General features: G+C 32.8%; 1 protein-coding gene across 1 annotated transcript; it reads right to left on the reverse strand.

Moving 5' to 3' along the window:
- Positions 1 to 4392: 4392 nt before the first annotated feature.
- LOC148272315 (pfs47 receptor-like) lies at positions 4393 to 18383 on the reverse strand. The gene is made up of 5 exons (XM_088240212.1): positions 17395 to 18383; positions 12271 to 12482; positions 11775 to 11924; positions 7192 to 9364; positions 4393 to 4881 (listed from the first exon to the last, which is right to left on the reverse strand). The coding sequence occupies exons 2-4, from the start codon at positions 12298 to 12300 to the stop codon at positions 9272 to 9274; spliced, it is 273 nt and encodes a 90-aa protein (XP_088096338.1). The 5' UTR covers positions 12301 to 12482; positions 17395 to 18383; the 3' UTR covers positions 4393 to 4881; positions 7192 to 9271.
- Between the last annotated feature and the right edge of the window lie 961 nt (positions 18384 to 19344).

Here is a 19344-nt window from a genome sequence, read left to right on the forward strand (position 1 = left end):
CCTAGACTTCCATATTCCCTTCTCAAAATTTTTTCCCTCTCTGTTGAAATAAATTTAAAAATTTGATCCCTCCAAAAACTGCACAAAATCAATATTCAGAGGAAAAACTACCACAGGATAGTAAAAAAATTATCACTAACTGCTTCTTCATTGATTGGGGCTTCAACAGAATGGTTTTGCATTCAATGCAATACAGTTATTGTACATCCTCCAAAGAAGGATTGGATTCAGTGTTCTGCTTGTAAAGAGTGGTGCCACGAAAAAAAATATGGCAAAAAAAGGTTTAATAATGTTTTCATTTGTTTCGTTTCATTTCAGTTTTTTTTATATGTCAAACAAGTATCCAATTATGTATTTGATCAGTTTAAGTAGTAGTTTTGATGTACCGTAAGATTTTTCTAGAGCTGTGGATGTTTTCTGCAAATTTAGAAATGCCATATTTCAGATCAACCCTACTTTTAGAAGGTGATTATTACAGTTTTTTATGAGAAAGCAGTCTGGCTGTATTAAGAAAAACATAGAATTGACCTTTCAGCACTCAATAAGACCAATATCTCTTTTTTTTATTGTGGACTAGCTGATTTCTGCATTCAATTGAAAGAAGTTGAAACACGTTGTTTCAACTCTCCTAGGCCCAAAAAACCAGGCCTCGTTCAGAATAATGACTTTTAACCTCTAAACTATAAGCTATGAAAAAGAATAACAAGCAAGTAACAAGCGAGCTATGAAAAACAATATCACATGCCATATAATTTTTACCGCGCGTAAGAAAACATTTTTTGTATCCAATAGAGCTGAAGTTCCCTATTCTAACTCCGAGGTGTTGGTAAATATTTATGAGGAAAAATAATATAAGTTGGAGTGTCACTGATTCAGGTGAATTGGAATAACTGTAAAGAAATAATGATTCAACGCTTACCTGCTTTACAAATACTAACTGTGACAAACCACAGAAGATTTACTTTGAATCTACGCTTCATCGAGCCCAAGAAAAAAATCAATAAAATTACTCGAATGGAACCAACAAGGTCATCATCATTGTGGAAGGCTTTTCGAAGACATGCAAGTCATTTCCTACAAACTTCTGGTTCCCCCGTTGAAGGTCGATTATCAATGAAACATCTTGTACGTACATTATTCTACGAGAACATTATTTTTAATTTTGTAGATTGATTATGCATTATGAAAAATATATCAGGGGCAAATGCTCCTTATAATCGATTATTTGCAGCTCACCATATTTTTTTGACAACGAAAGTAATGTTTTATGTTACAGTATTATTAGGAAAAAACACATCACCAAAAAAATATATTACTTTTCTTGGGTAAGTAAATTTATATCATATTCCATACAGCGACCAGTTGCCCCTCTATTGGCCAAAATTATTACTACTGGATTACACAAGATAACTCTGCTGACAAAAAAACACTAATTTAAATACGTCTTAAACCTCAAATTTTAGAATCTTGATCGAAAAATTACACTTGTGATTACAGTAAAATCTTGCAGCTTTCATTAATGCAATTAAGTCTTTCAATACTTTTTCTAAGAAGCTAGTATTCTTTAAAATACATCAATTTGACTTACGACAGTCTAAGGGAGGTGACAATATACGCACTCGTTATGTGTGAGATAGAGATAACGAATATATTTTGTATGTCTTAACACGGAAATTACAAAAATACTTGATCATACTTATGTTTCGGTGGTTTGAAAGTAAATTTTCTTTAAAAAAAAAATATATTTTGATATTTTAATCGAAATGAATTGATATTTTAATCCATAATATAAGCGTAGCTGTATAAATCCTTTAGTGCGTTTTAAGAAACAAAGATTCGCTTATTGTTTTTTAATTGTAATTCGTTTTTGTGCATATGATGACAGTTTGTGCATATGATGGCAGTAGGTTATTATTCAGCATCCATTTAAACTTTAAAAATTAAGTTTGAGTTATGATAAAAACGTTACTAGTGTTGAGTGTTAAGAATATATATTGAAGTATTATAAAATGTATAGCTTATGTCGTTTTGTGAATAATAATGTGATATAAAAGTCAATGAAACAATGATTCTTAAAACGTAATTTATGTTTTGTTTGTTGAACTATCGTACTCGGTAAGGAATACTTTTAAATTTTAAGTTTTTATCTCATTTATAAAGAAATAGTGTTTTATTTCAAGACAAGTTATATTAATCAGACTTAAACAAAAATGCACCGGTACGCTAATGAATTATTCAGTTTTATAAATTACTTTTTCGGCGCCTGACCCAAAACACGGAATAGCTGCGTTTATGGATCGTTGCTTTCTAATGACGAAGGCAAGGGTTGGAGTCCTTAGGGGTTCCAATTTTTTTTTGCAATTATGTTTTTTTAAATTGTATTTTTTTTAATCAAATGTTTGTGCTACATTAGAAAATATTTTTACTGAAACTATTAGCCGCTGGAGCCATTTGTTATGGATTATTTATCAAATATAAAATAGACTTGTTTTTTGATGTGCCATACTACCGCTATGGACATTTTATCAGAATTTTCGTAGCTTACCAATTTAAAAACTCACCGCTCGCCACTGATATATATATATCATGATCTTGGAACGACGATGCGTGTGATTTTCTTCATCTTAAAATGAGAGCCGTTTATTTTTTTGACACTATCTCACAACTCGATAAGTACGAAAGTTTATCATTCGATATTTGGGTAAAAGTAAAAGTACACATAAACAAAAATTAAGACACATTAAAAATAATTATTATTATAATGGATAACTTACATAGCGCCATCTTCGTAATATAATACTCAAGGGCGCTTTACATAGCGCAAAAAAAACAATGTTTTATATCAGGGAAAAACGGGGTGCCATGATACGGTATTTGATTAGCGATTTTTATTACAAAATCTAATATTTTTTTACGAGGAACTAATTGCACCATGCACTAGTGTATTTCATAATGATTCATTTTTCTAAGCAAATATTGCAATATTATTTACACTTATCATAATGGGTGGTCCTACCATAACGTACGATGTTAATTGTAAATTAAACCAAAAGTTTTCAGAGAATTATCTTAATTTTTAAAATTATGATGAAAAGATCTACGACAATTATGTGAAAAACAAAACATCGGCCAAATGCTCGCCACGGCTTCGGTGGCATACCTCTATCCGATGGTCCATATTTTCAATGACGCTAAGGCATAATTGTGGTTCAATGTCGTTAATGTGCCGAATCATCTCATCCTTTAGATCTTGAATTGTTCTTGGCTTATTGACGTACACATGTTTTTGATTCTTGAAAAGCTGATGCATCCACAAAGAGTGACTGTTTGGTGCAGTTTATGGGCTGGCGGCGTCTTCGTTTTTCGAAAATGAGGTCGGCCAAGCAGTTACCGTGAATGGTGTTCGCCATCGCGAGATGATAATGGACTTTTTGTGGCCAGAAATTGAGGATAGAGCTGGACAATATGTGGTTCTAACAAGACGGTGCTACTTGCCACACAGCCAACAAAACAATGGCTCTTTTGCACGAGAAATTCATTAACTAACTGGTAAAAGAAGAAGTATACAAATTGGAAAATTGTTTTCAGGCGTTGCCTAGTAGGTGATTTCATGAATCTCACCCACGTGATAAAGGTTTCAGCTCTTTCACTTCACAAAAGTCAACAGATGGAAGAGTTGAGAAAATGTGGATATTCAAACATCAAATAAAAATACAATATTACAACGAAATACAACTTTTTACATTGATTAAATACATATTTTTACATTAACGTTTCCCATTACGTAAAAGAAATAAACAATTCATATTACAAACGTATTGTCCTCTGCATTTTTCTAATCAATAAATTTGCATAAATATGTAAAGATTATTTGTCTCCGGTTGATTTATTTGCATGACTGAGCATCCGGACAAACATCGACATAAGATATATAGGAGTTAGCGGAGCCTGATTATTTACAGTTATATTTTATGTTCCCAAAATATAAGGTGTTTTCATTTAAAGCCTTGCTTTGAACAGCGGTTTTTTTTATTCCTTGTTTTACTGCTTATACCTTCCTACTTCATATTTTCTCTTAAAACAAGAGGTTTATGCCTCTGTTTATTTTTATTTATTTATTCATATTTTTTGCTTACAAACTCTAATTAATTCTCAATTCAAGATTCAATATTGGTATGGGCAAATGAGACAATCTATTTTACTTCTACCTAGCTCCACTATCCATTTTTTTATAGCCTTTTTAAACATTTTCTAGTTACTAATTGTATAAATTACTTTAAATAATAAGGTGTGTTAAATTTGATCTGTACCGACTTTGTTGTGTCTCATTTTCTCAGAAACATACCAGCATAATTATTGTGAAAGCAAGCCATAAAGGAAATAAAACATCAGTTTTTATAAAGAGTTTAATATTGCCATTAAAATTCAACAAATGTCTCATATGTGACCTCAATATAGAAGCTCATATTGGTATTTATTTTACAATGTTACTATCATCGGTGGCAGGTTATCCGAAAGTTGTAAAGTAATCCAATGTTTTTTTAGCGTGGGCTCCATCCCTGCTGATAATTGGGGTAGTTTGGTGGATAGTGCGGCGGGGGGAAGTTTGGTCCGTGGCTGTTAGGAGGGCACCCATCAATATGGGGAATGTGACCGAAATCTGGCTGGTTGTTCCAGTTGGGTCCGTGGCTGTTCGGTGGGCAGTTGTCTATGTGGGGGATATGCCCATAATCTGGTTGGGGGTAGATGGGGTGGGCAGGGGGATGATGAGGGAGATGGGGGTGCTGAGGGTAATGTGGACCATGGCTGTTAGGATGATATCCATAAACTGCATCTGGCTGGTAAATCGGCGCATCTCCCATTTTGAAATCCTGCGTTTATCTGTAAATTATATTCTAATTTAAAAAAATCTGCATTAATTATGTTCAACGTCTGTGGGACCTTTGTACTGTGTCAAGTTATAACATTGAAAAACCAAAAACAATAACAATGTATGATAAATCATAATGAAAATCAAAAATTCAAAAATATTTCATCTAACCATAATTCATGATAACTTTCTATGCAAAATTATTAAATAAAAACAGTAAAATTATAATTATAAAACGCGAAGATAAAAATGAATCAGATAAAGATAGGGGATTTTTTGTTATGAATCATTAAAAAGGTTCATCAAATCCTTTAATTAACAACCTTATATTACTTTTCATATATTTTCGTATCGGCTTCTAGATTCTAGATTATTCTAGAATCTAGTGGCGCAATTATCAGTACATAAATTGCTATAAAATTATATTTGAATCCAATGCCATCTTAATTTCTGACAAGTGAAAATCAAGCTCAACGTATTTTTTTTTTAAAATCAAATATGTTTGTTTTTTCCAATTCATTATTTTCTTAAATCACTCTCCAAAGCACCAAACATGTAAATAATACTCGAAAGAACATTCATATTAACACTTTACACATTATTTCGACCTTGTCTTTTTTTATACGTAACATTATAGACACCAATAAAATCACCATAATTTACGAGCAATGTAAATATTTACTAATCACTGTGCATCCATACATAACTAATCATTTAAACTATTTCAAATTGTGTATATTGGGTTTATTATTATCCTTTTGTATTAAGACTAATTTTAATGATATACTAACTTACCTGGTAACTGGAAGAATGTACAAGGTATTACTCAAGAGTGACTTCGTTTATCATTATATTGAAAACAAGGGAATTATCAAAGGTGTGCTATCTACTTATTGATTATTTGGAAATAATGTGACGTTGATACAAAATACCTGTGATAAACACTGATAAGCCGAAATGCTTTTCTTTGTTGGATTCAGGTAACTGTGATAAGACTTTAAATAAATAAGTATTTAGATAGTATAACCTAGGTGACTCATTCTCCTAGAACTTTTTTTAGTTATTTATTCATTCATTCAGTCTATTTTGTTTAAATAAAATAAGTTAATTTTTTTATTGAGAAGTACGATTATTATTTTTATTTTCTTCTATTTTATTTATAAATCTTATGATACAATGTTTTTTACAAAGTATGAATTTGTTTCCCAGAAGTTACTACAACTCAATTCGGGACATAAATAAAAAGCACATATTAACTCTTGTGTGGCTGTGATGTCACACCAGTCTACAAATATTGAAGTCAAGTCATTCGGTCCAAGCAATAGCTGATCGAAATTCAGTCAACCCATTTATTATGGACATTCATACAGATATACAAAAACTAAAATCCAAATCACAGAATGTGTACATCGGATGGATAAGCAGTACTCTTAAGCTCTGGAACGACCGGTATGTAAGTAAAACTACTGGAAAGGTAACTAAAATATTTTTTTAAACAATCTTTCATGCCTTCGATTTCAGGAAAACCCAGCAAGTTGGCTACGAACTGACTCAAAAGCTTACCGACCACAGAGGTTTTAGACACATCGAATGTTAAGGATCTGGGCGTTAGATTTGTGAGCACTCTGACATTTCATAAACACATAGAGACAATCAGTGGTAATGCATTGAAGATGTTAGGATTTGTTCTGCGTACTGCCAGGGTTTTCGAAAATACCCGCATACTGAGAACTCTTTACAACTCCTTGGTGCGAAGTAGACTCGAGAGTGGCTCGATGATTTGGGGGCCCTATGAACTGAAGTACTCTCTTATGATAGAGAAAATCCAAAAGAAGTTTCTGAAATATCTCTACATGAGAGATTGCGGGTATTATCCTTGGCTCTACCCGCCCGAGTTTCTCCAGGGTATGCTTGGCTACAACAGTTTAGAGACTAGAAGGAATGTGTTTTTGACTACACATTTTTATCTATTATTGTGCGGTACGATCGATAATTCTGAGATTATGATGAGCATCGTTTTGTATGTTCCTGATAATTACATAAGATAGCGTCAGCATTGATTGTTTCATATTCCGATATTCAGGACCAGCCTGCCTATGGTTATGCCTGTTGGAAGGGCTACCGCTATGCTGAACAACATCGCTCTGGATATTGATCTGTTCCATGTATCCGAAGGGGTTTTCCGGAGCAGGATTCTCCTACTACTTTGACATGAGTCTCTTTCGTGTATTTTTTTTCTTTTTTATAATATGTACGTATTGAATATATGTTTGTAATGTATATGTTATATTTAAAATAAATTAATTGAATTGAATCTTTACCGTTTTAAGTTCTCAGGATATCAATAGCTATCCATGTGATGACGGGACACCCCAAGATGTCCCTCATTTGTTGATGCATCGTCCCATTTTCAGCTTAGAACGAATGCAGCTAGAAACACGATGCAGAAGTCTGGATGAGGACCTAGAAGATATCGTAACAGTAATAAGTCATAAAGACTTAACTTAACGCTTGAGGTAATATCATACATGGTAAAAATAGTAAAGGTGATTGTTGAAATAAATAAAAATAGGATACAAAATGCCGAACGCTCTTAAAGTGGAACGGAAGGTCTGTTGATGCCTGTCAATAGTCCGGCTTTTCCTGAATGAGTTTTCTGTACTTTCCTCTTCTTAAAGCAAATGCGGAGAAGTTCCTTAACAAGGCCACAGCCGATTATCCCACCAGATCCTCACGCTATAGTCAGAAAAATTAGAAGGAACATACCTTTTGTAGTTAATATGAGCCTTGTGCATAATAAGCAAGGCAAAAAATAAGCAACTCCTTTATAAAAAACAGTCTACAAACATTTATTTTTTTGCACCACAACAGGCCAGGAGGCCCAATTACAATGATGAATTGAATGTAGTTATTCAGAAAGCGACCAGCCATAGAAAAGTGAGACTGAAAAAAAACGCTTTTGTGATAAGACTGAATAATCAAATCTACAAAACTGTTCGAATGTTTTTGACTTTATCAAACAAGAATCTTATTACGCATTTGACCAGTTTTAATGATTTTTAAAGTACCGTAAGATTTTCCTCGTGCTGTGGGTGTTTTCTGCAAATTGACATATGGCGCTTTCTTTATAGTGATTCACCTCGTTATGCAGTGGTTGACGTATTCGCCTACCATTCTTGAGGTCTTGGGTTCGATTCCTGGTACTTCAAAGAATGTTCGAGCTGCAATACTTATTGTTCTCGCACTGGCACCTGAATCGTATGACTGATCACCTTACCTTCAACAGATGATCAAAATCTGCTGGATTTGGGTTATTTATAAAGCAGATATATATTTTCACTATTATAGCTCCAAAAATATGCTCCTCTTAATGAGCTAAGGTCATGAGCCAGAAAGCAGAGCGTAATACTCTGGCAAAAAGTACTTGATCAGCAACATGCGAAGGAACTGATAAAAGGGTACTCGCAAAGTTTTGCTTTTGACCTAATAAAGCTGAGCCAAAATCAAGTGAGGGTTATCACTAGAACCCGCCCAGAGCACTGCAGATTGAACAAACACTTTGCTAGAATGAACCATTCCGAAACTTCTTGATATAGGTTCTGCAGTGCAGATGAAAAAATACCTTCATACATTATACGTGAATGTGATTCTTTACATCGTAAAAGGAGCCTCATCCTCGGGGAATCACTGGTTAAACCTGAAGATGTTAAAGAGCTCGTCCCCTACCTTATAGCACAATTCTTTACGGATCTGGGCTTGGAGGGGGAGATTTAACAAAATGTTAACTCTAGCCTTACACACAGTAACCAAGCTATTTATAGATCTGGGCATGGAGCGCGAGAACTATTTACGGGGACCCGTCACATTAGATCTTCACAGGTCTCAGTGACGTCAGGAGCTTGCATAGCACTGACTCCCACCACTAAGAATAAGAATATGTTAACTATAGCAAGCAGTTCAAACAGACAAACCCTTTTTTTGAAATATTTTTATGTGTCTTGTTTTCAGCGCTATGATTTTTTTAAGTTTTGTAATTTTGAAATTACTTCACCGGTGAAGTCACAAGTTCTAGTCGGTGTGTTGGTGAGTTGGCTTTCCGGATATTGGAAATTTATCACATTTATCATTTTTTAAAATTATTTCCAGTTTTAAAAAAATGACATTTGGACAAACAATGTAAACAAAGGATGAATAATTCTTTATTTTATTGATGAATATATTTTTATTTTGTAAATTTCTTTTTTTACGAGTGAAAATTTTAAAGCACTTGTTTAATAATTAAGAATAAGTTAGTACACCAAATGCAAAAAATAGAGGCAGATGATATTTTGCAGGTTTGGTATTTTTTCTGATTTTTGATAAATCTCTGACATGAACAAAAATATGTCATTACGCAGCGTTCTATGGGTTTGACAGAACCATTACTTCATAATTTCTTTTAGTAATCTCTTGTCCGTTATATGGTAAGTAGCAGCATCCGTGAGACGCGTGAACCTGAAACAAATGAATTATAATATTTTGAATTTAATTGTGGATTCTTCAAACGTTTTTGAGTAAATAAGATAATACGATAAACCTTTTGAGCACTTAAAATCCTAATTATTTTAGTCAATTCATTTGTATTGTCATACAGGCCATAGGAAACACTGATACTTTGACTTTCAAATTGAGTAATCAACAATAAATACGTATCACCGCTGAAGTACCAACACTTATGAATTTTTCATTTATCTTCTTTGTGTACAATGGCAGAACCCTTTGATCTCGAATATGTAGTACGCCAGAGAGTACGTGTCTAAGTCCTGAGCAGCTCTAAATAGCACCTCGACTGTTCTGAGTCCAGTCTCGTATATTCTGGAGCCAAAAGACTTGTCTTCTGCTCACATCTCATGATCCTCTATTTTGCATTTTTATTACATTATATTTCATTTTATTTTATTTGAGAAACCGACAGTTCTACATACATATTTATGGCTAACACCAGACATACTGTACAAACTCAAATACAATAACACTGCCATCATAAGAAAGAATGACGTTTCTCCACAAAATAAAAAACGGAGAAAATAAATATTTTGTACGTCGGAGATTATACGACAGTATGTATTATAGTTTGCCCTAACGGAGTATATATATATTTTTTTTTAAATTACGTTTATGTATTTAAAAATTAACATTTTGATCTTCTTTTAGTAAAAAAAAATACAAGAAAATATGTTATACTGCAATGAAAAGACGTTTCTAGCTAGAAACGCCCTTTTTATTTATTAATTAGGTAAACATATTTCTTTTTTAGTGTTAATATATCCAATTCTTCTTAGTTTTTTTGGCTTTTTTCACCCCTAACTGGGGTGTTCTAGCCCATATTGATTCTACTCAACTAAATAAAATAGACGTTATTGGCCATTTACTGCTTTTAACGCCGACCTAATAATCCATTAACTTCGAAATTATTTATTTATTTATTTATTCACACTCTTTATCAAAATACAATTCCATATTCACTTTGCCCAGCTAACAAGGGTACATACCCCGTTCCAAGCTAGGCAATTACATTTTAATATATTATAATACTTAACAAATTAATATAGAGCACAGACAAACAAAATATAAACTTATTCGGATACACATTTTGATTCATATACATACAGACATACACATATATACACACATGTATATATAAATATACATATATATACACATGTACATACACACACACGTACATACACCCATGCGCATACACATACATACATTCATAAAAACATAGACAATTTATTTATGCGAAACTTCATGGTTGTCATCTATAAATATATATTTTTTAAATTATTCCTATTTATTATTATATTTTATTTTTGACATCCAGTAAGGTTCTCCAATCCGTGGCATGCATCAACTTTTCTGACTCCCTACGACCAATGTCATGAAAGAGCGAGGTCAACACCTTCCGTAACTTGACAACACTCCCGTCTTTCCACGATTCTGGCAAAAGGTTATGGACCTTTTTGCCTACGTTATAGTGTTGTCTCGATGCCAGAACAGTGTTGACCCCTTCACTTAGTATCAGATCCCTATTAGAGTATCTTGTATTATGGTTGTGGTTGACGCTTGGGTAAATGTCTCTATTGATGTGTGTAACCACTACCGTTCTCGATATATACTGTTGAATAATATTCAGTACTCTGAATTCTTTGAAGAGCAAGTCACTTGGATAGCGAAATGTTTTTTTTAAGATGACTCAGATTAAAGATTTCTGTGCAATTGCTAAAGGTTCAAGGGTGGTTTTTGTGCAAGCTCCCCAACCAATTAGACCGTAAGTCAACACAGAATTTGCCAGTGCATGGTATAGGTGTTTCAAGTCCGGGACTTTAAGTATATTTCTAAGTGGGATGAAAAAATGTATTAAGCGCAGATCTACCTGCAGATCTTAAATTAAGAATTGAAAACGAGTATGCACATTCATTTCACATGTTTTTAAAAACGGAATAGAAGATTGTTCATTGCTTTTAGAGCAACCAGACTGAGAAATTATAAATTCTTTTGTTTTCGTATTGTCAGCGCAAATTTTCATGTGCGTAGGCATAGATGGCATAGAGTTCCATTTGGAAGATAATGGAATTCGGAGGTGGTACAAACCTTAGATTTTTTACATTAAAGACTCAAGACCGAAAATTTGGAAAATGATAACCAAAACATTTATAAAATCGTTAAAATGAATTAGTGACATCTGAGAACAAGCCACTACGGCAAATTCGTTCCAAATGGGCTCCTCTATCTACCTTTTTTTGTTCGACTCTCCACCTAACATCCTGTATATAACTCAATTTCGGTTATAATAGTACATCAGTCACCTTTGCCTTGTTAAAATCGATATAAAAAATTTACAAATAAATCCGGAATTACATACTTTTCCAAGAACAAGCGAAGCTTCATGATATGCTCGACCAGCATACAAAACTTCTCCACTATCAGTGTGACCCACTGGTACTGCTCCTTGTGGAATAGATCCATTTGCTCCCCCGACCCATGTCACTATTGGAGAATTTCTGCAGTAGAGCTTAAAAACAACATAAAAATTCAGTTTCCTTAAAAAATAAAAAGTAATAAAGTTTAAACATAGATTTTTATTATTGATTGACAAATTGTCATTGATATATTAAAGTGTGTACGGTCAACCCTGTCACATCCGAAACCACTATGATCAGTATGAGCAAGATGACATATATATTTGGTATTTGTTACAATCAATATAGTGTAAAGTTTCCGAAAACCAAGTTTTGTGGAATTTCCAGTGAAAATAAAAATAATAATCGCAATTATTCATAAACAAATATTAAAGTACCATTTATGAATACTTAGTTTCATATTTTCGTTTTGAATCACCTTAAATAAATAATACATACCTCAAAACTAAACACAGTCACCTCCATCATATTATGACTAATAAATGCCACGTTGTGACGTGGTATAACTTTACAAGGAGTTAAGTCTCCTTCGTGCCATGCTCTTCCGACATAAATAGGAGCTTGATCATGTCCAGCGTGTCCTGCCTGGACAGCCTTGTGTAGGATGGCATCGCAGGTGTGTATGCTTGTTGCTATCCATGTATATGCAGCTGAAATCAAAGCATTCATTACAAAATATTTTATTTATTTGACACTTTGTTTACATGTACAATATATATACATATAAGGGCGGGCAAATTGCCTTAAGGCAATTTCTTCTTACCTACCCAAACCGTTCAGTTTGAGAAAATTATAAATACATGGACATATTGAATCTTACAATTTTCTACAAAAATTAAAAGCAAAGATTAACAAAAATAAATATAAATAAATAAAATTAACACTATCCTATGAAGAGAGGAGAGGGGATGGGAAGGAAAGAAGAAGGATAAAGGAACAGTTTAAATATTTAGATAGTGACATTTCAATCTTGACTTAAATGTAAATAAAGAAGGGGCGTCTCTAACATTAGTGGGTAGATTATTCCACAATCGAGCAGCTACTACTGTGAAAGAGGAGGCAAACAAATAAGAGCGATGACAGGGTATTAAAAGGGTTCTCTCGTTACTAGAACGAAAAGATAGTCCGTGTTGTGAAGAGGTTGGATGAGCTCTCTCAGACAAACAGGCGAAGTGGGATTATTTAAAATATTGGGAAGAAGTGATAGAATGTGAATGTTTCTTCTATGCCTGATACTGAGCCAGTGTAGTTGCGTGCGATACTCGGTCATGTGGTCAAATTTGCGAAGATTAAAGATATAACGAATACAAATATTCTGCAATCGTTCTAACTTATCAAGCAATTCAGAGTTAGCACTATTAGTTTAATATTAGCAAAATATTAGTTTCTTTAAATTGTTATAATCCGCCATGTTTTATTACTTAATATTGTCAACACTGAAACATCTCAAAACTCAGTAGGTATGTTTTCCTTCCTGAGTTCACTAGCAGATTACATATATTATTTGAAGTTTCTCTATTTGGAGAGTAGCGTTTCGAGCATTATTTCCTAAAGACCATTTTTGTTTGATAGTATTCTGTTGACATATGACGCCAGTTCTTTCGTCCGCCCGTCTCAGTTGTTGGCGCTCCGCTCGGTGCTGTGTCAATTATTGGCATTATTTATTTTTAAATGAAACGAAGCGGACGGCGACAGTCACCACGTACACGTTACATATTTGTAGCAATATTATTGCTAATGTCTAATGAATGGCATTGTTATTTGAAAGTTTATTCTAAAAAATATATATTTATAGATATTGACGTTTCCCATTACGTAAAAGCAAAATTTTTTTTTGTAGGTACATAATGGGGAGTGACGTTTTACGTAAATGTTTTCAGAATAAAATTTAAATTACAAAAAATATATACGGTGTTTTCAACCAGTGCTACACAAAAATTAATTATTAATTATTTTATAATGCTTATTTTTTAAGACATTAAAAAAATATATTTTGTATACATGTACTGTATTAAAATAATGAAGAATATACCTACATACAAGGTGTTCTTTAAACCCTTTCACATCCGAAACCACGATGATCAGTATGAGTAAGAAGACATATTGGCACATTGAAATATTTTTTTAGAACGAAGAATTTTTTTTTATATATTCAAAAAAGCAAATGGTTGCTTACTTCTGCAGGGGAGATGTGAGGGGAGCACAGCACAGTATCAGACTCCCCCCTCCTCGTTTCTCCCCTGCAGAAGTAAGCAACCATTTGTTTTATTAATTTTTTTTAAATTTTATTCGTTCTAAAAAAATATTTTAATGCGCCAATATGTCTTCTTGCTCATACTGATCATCATGGTTTCGGGTGTGACAAGGTTTGATGAACACCCTGTATAAGTTTAATTGGTGTATTATTGGTAATAATTATTTTTCTTCTGTTATCAGCAAGTGAAACTGGAGCTAGAGATATTAAGCAGTTTTCGCACAAAACCTTATTACTTATGTGTATGCAAGTATGTTAGTTAGCTATAAAAAAGTGACCGTTTGCCACTGTCTTCAACATAATATGTAGTTGTTAAACAAAAATGTAAAACCAACACGACGTGCATTTTAATAAGCAACCGTTAAATTTATTAATTTAAACCTCTTGTAGGCATTTACATGTTTTCATACATATTTACAAATGAAGACAGATTTTACACAGTAGCAAAAAATAAAAATAATTTTCAGAAGGAAAAAAAATATTATACTAAACATATAATGCATGCATAGTGGACTTCTTAGTTTTAGAAAATTATATTTATTTCAGTGCCTAAAATATGTTGAATAGGGAATTGTTCACTGATAATTTAAATTGCATTAGTAATAGATCCGATAGTGTACTGTCAGTTCCAGGATGAGAACTAAGTTCACACAGAGGCACTCCTTACATGTTGATCCATGATCCTTTAATCTTCCAACCAAGGAATTACAACACATCAAATCGCTGGTACAGTTTAAAGTAGGTTTGAGGTCTTGGATTAGCGTGGAAGGAGCAGACAGACACATTCTTTACAAAAATAAAAAATAAATGCATACTGCAAATAAACCATACTTTCGTAATATCAGCATTTGTTAATTTGGTTTTTCCTTTATTTTTCTTTTCTTTTTTTTTCATGGTTTTGTCATACCATATATTTGTGCTATAAACTTTTTAATAATTAAAAAAGGAATGGCCCACGCTCAGACGCTGTAGTCTTTTCCGGCATTTTTTCCATTTAATGCCATTGCTTAATTTTAAGATATATTTTTCTAAAGTGTATTTTTGTAATTATATTTCTATGTAAATAATGTATGTATGGAAAAATAAACAAATAAAAAAATTATATATAAATATTGCAGTGGAAAAAACAAAAGTGCATTTAGCAAATATAAAGACAGTGTTTAAGATTTATGAATTTCAAATTAAACATTCCAATTGAAGAGCTTAACTATAAATGTTTAATGAAGCAATTAGATTTGGTGCTGCTTTTCAAATTATTAAATAATGTTCTTGACAGTCCCGAACTTTTAAATTGTGTCAATTTTTATGTGAGACAGCGTGGGACTAGAAACAATATTTCTTTTGCTGTTGATTTGCATAGTTCAAACTATGCCAAATACTCACCTATTCCACGATTCCACACGTTAGCAAACAAACATGGAAACTTAGATTTATTTATAAAATCATTACTTTTTTTCTAAATTATAAAAATATACCAAGTGTCATACTTGTTTTACTGTTTATGCTATGATACATCGCTTCTATTACTTCAATACTTTTTTTTATATTTAAACCCTTTGTTTATTGTTAATTTGCTGCATACTTATGTTATAATTTCTTTTTTAATTTTTCTTTATTATTTCCTTATTTTCTGCTGATTTTATTTCATGTATCTATATTTTTATACTGTGTTCAGGTGTTTTATTTCATTATAATTGTTTTTCAATATTATTTTATACTTTGTCAAAGGCGTTTGCCGTCGAAATAAATAAACAAATATATTTTTCACAAAAGTAGCAAAAAATAAAAATGAATTACTGATTGGGTTATTATTATAATTATTGGGTTATTAGGTTGTTAGGTGTATAGTTCGCGCTCAGCCACCGTACGGGCTGGGCGTGAAATATAGTTCCTCTCCAACCGTAGCTTATAATAAATTTGAAAATTAGTTGTTATATGTTAGAAAACAATGAGTTAATGTTAAGTCGTTAGTGTTTAGTAGTGTAGTCATTTTTAAACAAACAGTGGAAAAAAGAAGACTATTTATTAAATAATAGCATTGTTTTATACTTTATTCTTAACAAAAATGTGACAAATAGTGAACAATGGAAACATACAAAAAATAGTGCGTCTGTAACCTTAAAATCATAAAATTTTACATGAGTCCTTCAAAACCGTTTAAGAATGCATCAGATTTTGACGCGAAAGTACCTAAATTTTGCTATTTAGAACACTACACCCATAATTAATAAATTACAACAGTGCTACTAAAAGTGAACTGACATTTATTGATAAATACATAATATTTCAAATATCTGCCTTCTAATAACATACAAAATGATAAATCAAACCGCTCATACACGCGTTTGTGTAATATTCATGTAAAAAAGTGAAGTGAACAGGAATGTTGCGTCTCATAAAACGAAATAATACGGACCAAAATGGACACCAAGTCGTTGGAACAAAAGGCATAATAGTACTACACACGTGCGTTTCCAGAAATTATCTAGCAGCCAGCGGGGCCACATGGCGACGGTATCTACCTACTGTCTACAAAAGCTTCTCTTCGGACATCTATCTCCTTTTGTTAACCATGGAGTTGAAACAGTGTTTGATTTATTTAGTTTTTTATTGCTTACTTCTTGGCATGAACACTTGACCAATTTACTACTATGCTCTATTTATTATAAATTTATTGATATTGTTTTAACTTTGCTGGAATTTCACTCGTCCATGCACTTTGTAGCTGCACGATGATTGGTAATCTAGCTTTCATATATCAACTTTAAGTTACCTAAATTTTGTAAATGGGGTCTAGAAGGGTCTAATCGTCTATGCGCTTAGTAGCTGCAAGACGTGTTGTAATCTTACTCTTTTTTATTATTCATATTTTTGATTTTTTTAAATATCATTAATACACTAAATTTATTTGTCAATTTTTAAAATGTGTAAATGGGGGCTAAATTTCTAACTGTCTATGCGCTCTGTAGCTGCAAGACGTCCTGTAATCTAGCTCCTATCTGTTATATTTTTTTATTGATCTTAATTGAAAACGAGGAACTAGAACCCCAACCGTCCATGCGCTCTGTAGCTGCAAGACGTACTGGGATATTTATTAATTTTCACAAAAATGGCGCTGTATAAATTATCCAATTTTATATATATAGTGGGTTTTGCGTGTTGGTTTAATTGGTGTTCTGACAAAGAGACATAAAAAAGTCGATAAGTGGTTATATACAAATATTTAGTAACATTTTGTAAAATATTTAACCACAAAGTTAATGCTTTAAATATTGATAATATTTTATCAGCTGTTTGTTTTATTTTACCTGTGTTATTAGTTTGGCTTGCAGCTGGTGGTGGGTTGTATGATGGCGAATAACTCGGTGGTGCAGAAGGCAATGAAGGCTGTTGCACAACGGGAACGGTTTGCGAGTAGCTCGGGGGGGCGGGGATGATGGTTTGGTGCACAATAGCTGGTGTAACTTGCAATATTGGCCGGTTATGTCCGTGATACCCGTGGTGTCCGTGATGGCCATGATGGCTATTTCCACCAATTGAAAACCCGATCGAAAATTTTTTATCTGCAACATAGTATTAATTAAATATTTGACTTAATGGTTGGCTGGTTTTTACCATTGGCAAAGAAAAATCCCTCATCGTATGATATTATTCTATTCCAATATAGAATAAAACAATTAATTTTTTTATGTTCCACCTTTTTTTTTATAATTTGATAACCATTCGGCAAAATAGTACGCGTTCTTCAGGGTTAATTACAAAATAATATGATATAAAATTTACACAGTGAAGGTAGAGTGGGTGTGGCTAAGGAAGAAGAAAGGAAGTCGAAACTGGGGGTTAATGTGTGGATTTAGGGAGGGGGGACATATCCAAAATATGACTATTGCTTAAATTTGTTTGGTCATTAATAATATTGAAATTGTTATTTACAGCCTATCTAATTTCTAATATTATTATTGTTGTTATTGAGTGTACATTCTATTTTTGTTAAATGAGTGCTTATCTTCAAAGTTAAATGAGTGGTTATTTGCAAGAATATGTTCTACATACTCCGATAAATTACTGTTTAAGAAATCTCGTATGCTCTTTAACCCTAGTTTAAATTGGACGTGATGTTTTTTCTACATAAAATGAATTGCAGTTGCGTGACAACGTGTAAATGCCGGATTCATCTAATTGATCAGGTTTTTGTTTCGAATTATTTAGTATATTTTCTATGTAAATTATTATGAAAATAAAACTTTGTTATCAGTGTTACACAATTTTATTCTTTTACAAGAACACAACTATAGTTTCGGGAGAGCACTCCTCTCATCGACGGGTGATATAAAACTAATATAATAAACACAGAATATTGTTCACAATGTCATCGAATCTAAACAAAAAATAAACAGATTAATCAGTGAAACTTAGAGCAGGGGGGTTTTATTCTTATCTAAGGTGTTGGCATATGAATGGATGGTTATCTTAAGTACAGATATGAAAACATGGACAGAACATTAAGTCGAATTTATTTCTTAAAATTTAGCACATAAGTGGAAGTTGCAATAAGTAAGTCTAAGATTTAATGTGTGGGAAGACATCGCTCGGCTAAGAGAGTGTTAACAGACGCGGGTCTAAGAGGGTGAGTGCGGTGAGGGTGGTCGCAAAGGGAACATAGTCAATAAAGGCGAGGGGTGGTTGAATGTGTGATTATTAATTAGGTTGTTTTCAGTTTTATATCACCCGTCGATGGGAGGAGTGCTCTCCCGAAACTATAGTTGTGTTCTTGTAAAATAATAAAATTGTGTAACACTGATAACAAAGTTTTATTTTCATAATAATTTATAATGAAGTGTTACGAAGTGAATGCCGATTAAATTAAAAATATTATTTTCTATGTTGCTGTTTGTTTTTTCTACCCCCTCGCTTCCCCTGTAGAAACACCCACTCTACCTGTACTGTAGGGGTGGATAATACCCTGTCACCGAAAAGATACATGTCAATTGATATCAATGTCAATTGATTAGTAGCTTTGAAGTGACCGAATCGTTTAAGTAGTTCAATTGAAAAAATCAAACCCGAGACCTCTTGCATGGTAGGCGAACGCGCCGATTACTGCACCGTGGGGCTAACTATGTATTATTTACGTCATTAAAAAATAAATTACTTTGACTTTTTTTAAATAATTGAAAAATGTATAAAATTATTTCAAGCGCTATAAGGATGCTAGAATTTAAAATATTCATTCGTTTTGTAGCTTCAAGATATTCAGA

This window comes from Micrasema longulum, unplaced genomic scaffold (genome assembly GCF_059751315.1).
Source record: "Micrasema longulum isolate JH-2025_06_02 unplaced genomic scaffold, ASM5975131v1 h1tg002382l, whole genome shotgun sequence".
Classification (NCBI taxonomy): Eukaryota; Metazoa; Arthropoda; class Insecta; order Trichoptera; family Brachycentridae; genus Micrasema; species Micrasema longulum.

What these genes read in the sequence shown, in the direction of transcription:
- LOC148272315 (XM_088240212.1), bottom strand. Translation starts at nt 12,300, where the DNA reads ATGATGGAGGTGACTGTGTTTAGTTTTGAG. An exon ending in TGACTGTGTTTAGTTTTGAG is followed by an intron (nt 11,925 to 12,270) that starts GTATGTATTATT and finishes GTTGTTTTTAAG; the next exon opens with CTCTACTGCAGAAATTCTCC. An exon ending in CTTCGCTTGTTCTTGGAAAA is followed by an intron (nt 9,365 to 11,774) that starts GTATGTAATTCC and finishes CATTTGTTTCAG; the next exon opens with GTTCACGCGTCTCACGGATG.